The 6,342-nt window shown below is 37.7% G+C and overlaps 1 protein-coding gene across 2 annotated transcripts in view; it reads right to left on the reverse strand.

The window, feature by feature from the left end:
* Nucleotides 1-6,342, reverse strand: part of cpeb2 (cytoplasmic polyadenylation element binding protein 2) — a 36,576-nt gene that overhangs the window by 25,104 nt on the left and 5,130 nt on the right. For both annotated transcript variants that reach the window (XM_016531521.1, XM_016531520.1), the window contains exon 2: nt 4,048-4,317. In XM_016531521.1, the coding sequence (XP_016387007.1) occupies nt 4,048-4,317 (270 nt within the window). The remainder of the gene's footprint in view (nt 1-4,047; nt 4,318-6,342) is intronic.

A 6,342-nucleotide genomic window follows, 5' to 3' on the forward strand; every position in this document is an offset into this window, starting at 1 on the left:
ACGAGCCGTTTTAGGTAGGTGTGGCTGACTCTTAACTTTGATAAAGAATATCTCTTTGGATTTGAGACTTTAGTCTTTGCAACTTTACAGATCTTCTTTATGCACCAAGAGCTTGTAACACTCCAAAGAGAAAGGAAAAAATGAAATCGCATCATATGACCCCTTTAAGTTTTGTCATTAGAAAAATCTTAAGAAAAAAGATAAGAATATTCTTAAGAATGTTTTGTGAATCCGGCCCTAGATTATTAAAATGTTCTTTCACTAAGAAAAAAAAGGTTTCTCTTAAGAACTGTTGACTGAAGGATTCTTTGAGGAACCAAAAATTGTTCTATGGCATCACTGCTGAGAAAACCTTTGTAAGACAAGATGCTAAAGTGCACTGGTCAGTTTAACAGGACCACAACTAAACTAAATTAAAATAGGGGAACAAATTAATATGTGGCAACAATTTGACTAAAACGAGAGAACAAGTTAGTATAATATGGCTATAATACTGTATAATCAAGTCATGGGAGCAAATTCTTAATTCTAATTGTTTCTTCCTCATATAATATCTGCTGCAGATACACTGACTGACACATTAGTGTATATTTATGATGGACGCGGTTTGGAAATCGCACAGTGTTTACCGCGTCACATGCAGCTGCTTCCAATTGGCCCTGTCACGGCCATCTGCCTCCCACAGGTAGAGCAGCTTTTAAAAAGCAAGAGCTTATATCATTGCTGTGCCGCTTTCAGCATCCAGTCCTATTCACAGGCCCTCACAGTGGAGCTTACAGACAGCGCGAGGCTGCAAGAAGCTAAATATAGTTTTAGCAACATTACCAGAAATAGTGTCTAGAAAAGCGCTTCAGTTCTCCAGCGAAGAACACGAGGCCCGAAGACTCATGATCCAAGAGTTTGGGTTTCAAGCTACCATGCAATACCAAATTCGAAATGTTTATGAAAAACGTTTATGGACTCTTTATAATCACCTTTTTATAACCTGTTTTTCCTATTCTCCTGCCTCCATTTCAAATAATTTGTCATGTCTGTAGTCGAAAGCAGCTTATTTGAGTCTGGTTCAAGACTGAGACCACATGTTCCTAAATTATATATGGAAAAATGGTCTTGGACTCAGTCTCCATGTTTCCATGGACTCGGGAGCATGTTCGACCCTGGTCTCGGTATTGATTCAAACTCATCTCGACTACAACTCTGTCACCTACATTCAAATTTCAAACTTCAAAACATTTCCTGTGAAATCGAACAAACTCTTTGTAACAACATTGTATCTCTATCCTTTCCTCCTTCCTCCGTTTACATCTGTCTTTTCAGAACATGACGCGTTTGATCTCTGGAACGCAGAGCAATCGTGGAGAAGGAAGGAGAGGAGAGAGGAGAGGCTGTGGAATGTGAGGAATTCCAAACGGCACCCTGTTTATGGAAATGAACAATACCGTAGATACTAGTAGAGTTGGACCTGTTTCCTGATAGGGGAGAAAAAAAAGAAAGTGATGAAGGCCAGACAGCATTCATATCAGGTTCCTCATTTCAGTTCTGTTAGGCTCGGCATTAAAGGAATTAGCTGTGACGTGTCAAACACTCATCTGGTCCGAAATTAAGTACAAATGAACAATGAATCCTGAGTCATTAGACCATACCAATATTACCAACCACAGCTCTTGACGACAGAAAGGCACTTTAAATATGTCAAAACAAAACTGGTTTAATACAACAGCACATATGACGATCTACAGCCATTAGCACACAGGGCCTCAATAACATTAGCCGACAGTTGAGAGTAAGGATGGCTAAAATACCAGTATATGGTACCATGTTGATACTAAAGGTGCATCCCGAATCGCGTACTTATGCACTATTCTATGACGTTTTGTAGTATAAATAGTGCGAGTAGTGCGTTCACACTGAAAATTCCAAAAAGAATAAGTACACTTCAAATACCCGGATGATGCACTTAAATAACCGAAAAAAACGAAGTGTGGAATGTTTGACGCTTCATGCACTCAACTGTCGCAGCTTTAATTACGTCGTGAAGGGGGAGGGGCTATCAGACTCCGATTATTAATGACAAAATAACCTTATAAAATCTATACACTACATGGTTGAGTGTATAGTGTGCAAGTACATAGTGTACATGACACATGCATAGTGTATAGTGCGTCATTTGGGACGCAGTATAACTTGAAAAGTTAACATTAGCAGTGGAGGTTTAAAGCCAAAGTGAGAGGATGAACACCCAGCTACAGGTGCCACAGGCGGGGCGTTTCCTCATACACTTCAGTGATTCACATGTACATGACCTGCTGTTTCATTCCATCTACAAAACAATGGGGCAACATGACAAAAATGTGTTACTCTCGCCTCCTTTTCTCTCCTTGTCAGCCTCTCACACCCTCACAGTTTCTTCCAAGCTGAAAGTGAGAAACTTTGGTATTCTCATGATCTAAAATTCTTGAAGTATTAAGTAGGGCTGGACAATATACTGAACATTTATATATATTTGCAACCTTTTTTTTTTCTTTTTTTTTTGTAACATAAAACATTGTGAATATCAAGTACTGATGATCTTGTACTCACATGTTGTACATCTTGCACTTAAAGTATTTGTTCTTGGCTTTTTTAATTTACATTTTAGTAGCAAAAATGGCTCAAACTGTTGTGTTAAATAATCACTTCAGAAGAGCTGAATGGTTCGTTGCCACCATCACTCAAAAATGTTCACAGAAGTGTGGCGATTTACATGTAAAAAACATTCCTGGATTATTTCCTGAGTTTTATTATATTTTACTTTACTTCTTGCATTACAATTTTTAAAAACGGTATTTTTTTATTACAGTAGTTTGGTTGAAATGATTGGTACCTTCTATACAATATATACAGTACCGTTCAAAATTTTGGAGTTGGGAATATAGTCATGTTTGTGAAAGAAGTGTCTTCCGCTCAGCAAGGCTGCATTTATTTGATCAAAAATACAGTAAAACAGTAATATTGTGAAGTATTATTACAATTTAAAATAGTTGTTTTCTATTTTAATATATTTAAAAATGTAATTTATTCCTGTGATCAAAGCTGAATTTTCAGCATCATTACTGCAGTCTTCAGTGTCACATGATTCTTCAGAAATCATTCTAATATTGATTTGCTGCTCAAAAAAACATTTCTAATTATGATCTATGTTGAAAAATGTGATATTATACCTTTAATTCTATCAACTTTCATTTATATAGATTAGCAATATTTGATGAAAGTTGATAGAATGAAAGATTGATGAAAGTTCAAAAGAACAGCACTTATCTGCGATAGAAATATTTTGTACTATAAATATCTTGTCACTTTTGATCAAATTAATGCACCCTTGCCGAACAGAAGTATTATTTTCTTTCAAAAAAAAAAAAAGAAAGAAAACTGCACCTACCCCAAACTTTTGAACGGTACTGTATATATACATTTTTATATCTTTGTACACCCATTTCAGAGACAATATTTACCTCCCAGTCCCAGTGCCAGGAGAAAATCAATAAACACAGGTTGATGGCCATACGAGCATGAGATTGCGCTTGAGATTCTGTGAGATTAATGTGCATTTCATAGTCCCAGGTGGCACATCTAACAGCAAGCAGGAAATGAAACAGATTGAATTGATTTAGCCAAAAAGCACACTGACACTAGACGGGCTAATTTCTCTAAGCCTAGACTAAACAAACACTGACGATAGCAGTGCTCTACTGGAAGGCTTATTTTTGTCCAGAACTGAGTTCAGTCTGTGAGAATCCGCCCGAGCCAAACAACAATAAAGGGAGAGGACAGGTTCCTTCAGGATGAAACCACCAAAACCCTTGATGAACTCATTGTGAGTCATGATCCTGCAGAAGGTCCTGAACGTACTCTTGATCAACAGAGAGGCGTACCGGGCGTACAAACACAATACGTCTGCTGCAGATGCATACTGACCAGCAATTAAATTATAGCATGGACGGAGCCCACTGCATGGGCCGCCCACCCCTGCAGGAGTACTTCGATGCTCATCCCAGCACACATACATACCTGCAGCGGCAGCAGAGTGTTGCTGTTGTTGTCGGTACGGAACATGTTTTCTTCAATCCAGGATTTAGGTCCCAGAGAGCCGGCGGAGCGGGGAAACTTGGGCGGAGCGATGACGTTACTGGAGAAGGGTTTCTTCATGGGAGAGATCTGGTTGACTGAGCCGGGCACACCCATGCCGCCCCCGCGCCGGTGGTCTCTGCCCCAGGACACCCCTCCAGAGGTCCAGCCGCTGCCCTGATGGCTGCCCCACGGCGACTGCTTCATCATGGGCTGCAGACAGACAGAGAGTACAGTTAGGTACAAAACGCAAGTACTTGAATGCAAACGCTAGAGTCAGCGGTTCACTCGCGGCCATCTTGGAAACGCACTCTGCCATCTATTTTTCGTCATGGATGTATCTAGCTGAATGGGGAAATATCAAAATCTCAAAACATACTTGCCAAACTCACATTTCTATAACATTTCAAATCGGCAATAAAATCTGACATGAATTAATAAATTGTATATTTCAGGCTGATAAGCCTGTACACATGTGGTATTAGTAGTATTGGAAAAAGAGCATTTAATTGGACAAAAACCTGCATACCTTGTTTTGGTTGTAATGAATGCACAATTGTAGTGTATTTCAAATCTTACAAGTATAAAAACTGTGCTTGCAGATAATATAATATTAATGGCTACTTAAGTGTGCTAAAAGAGTTCACTTTCTAAAGAGTTTGCTTTCTGTTTTAACACACTTAAGTACACTTTTAAAAAGTGCACTTTGTAATAATGTCAAATTAAAAGTTTTACTTTAAAGTACAATTTCAATATTTTTTTTTATTATTATTATTTGTTGTACTTTAAAGAAGTACACTTATTTTGATGTGTGGACTAAAATACTAAAGCACTTGTATAGGAATTGATTATAATTTTAACTGTTGATATTACATTTAAAGTTGTATTTTCAATGGACTAACTTTATCATTACAAATGTGTAATTACAAATATATTTAAAAATATGACATACAAGTTTCAATAGAAATTATATTAAAGTATATTTTAGTTTATCATTTTGTCAGTACATCCAACAATACACGTTATCCATATTTCAAAGGAAATATAATTATAAAATTACACATAGAATATACTTAAGTCCTACTTAAGTGGGTCAAAAACACACTAAAATTCAGTTAATTTGATTTAATATAAAATTAAACTTTAATACATTTTCGTTTTATGGACTCTTTTCACAAGACTGTGATGACGCGTTTCAACGGTCAGCAGCATTGTAAATCCTCGAAAGGTTTTTAGATTTAAACTCGGAAATGTGAAAAAAGGTCTATTGTAAATAACATGCATTTATGTGCTTGAAAACATTATATTCACTTTGCACTTCTGTGTATTCTTTTAAAGCAATACACCTGCGGGTCCAAGATGATGTCATCAGTACTTTTGCTCTGTTCTCCAGAATGAGAGACTGCATAATTGTATTGCATATATCTATTTAACGTTAATTTCATCGACTATTAGGAGTACACCAGAATACAGATGACCTCAACGCTAACAGAAACTAAAAGCTACAAATATAACCTGTGTGTGGGAATCTGAATGAGAGTGACTGGTGTAATCGCCCATATGCAAGTGCGTGTGTTTCTTGCATGGCCAGGCTTTGCCTTGCTGTACAAGTAAGAAGATTTAAAGCTTTGCATCTAACACTGCACATCTCGAGCACACAGAGGCAACAACACACACTCTCTTTATCCCAGAACATAAGCCAAAAACACTCACAAATGCACACCAAACAGTGACAAACAGACAAACACATTTTCAGTATCAGCATGTGTTGTCACTGCATTGTGTGCACAACTCTCCCCAAATAAGTGTCCCACCCATCTCCGTAATGTCTTTGTGTTTAATTGGGTAATGGCCCGAGTGTGTGAGTGTGTGTGTGTGTGTGTGTGTGTGTGTGTGAGACAGTGTGCACATACAATCTGGTTGAGTGTTTAAGGGATAGTGAGAGATAATTGACGTTGATGGCGTCTAGACACTGGAAAGATGGTGTACTAAGCAGCAAGAAGTAAATCACACAGCACATGCATATATCGTGTAATGGTAGACATGCATCAACCAGTAGAGTCGTTGCTATACTGCTTGTACTGTTTTAGGTTAGTTAAACATAAGAAAGACCTAAACAGAAGAAGCTTTGGTGATAATCAAGCGTATATTTAACTACTACAATGACCACCAACTACAACTTTCAGCCGCCATTTTATTCTTGAGCTCAATGGCCGAGAAGGATATATCAATGCTGCC

The sequence above is a fragment of the Sinocyclocheilus rhinocerous genome, unplaced genomic scaffold, assembly GCF_001515625.1.
Source record: "Sinocyclocheilus rhinocerous isolate Xijiao unplaced genomic scaffold, SAMN03320098_v1.1 scaffold664, whole genome shotgun sequence".
Taxonomy (NCBI): domain Eukaryota; kingdom Metazoa; phylum Chordata; class Actinopteri; order Cypriniformes; family Cyprinidae; genus Sinocyclocheilus; species Sinocyclocheilus rhinocerous.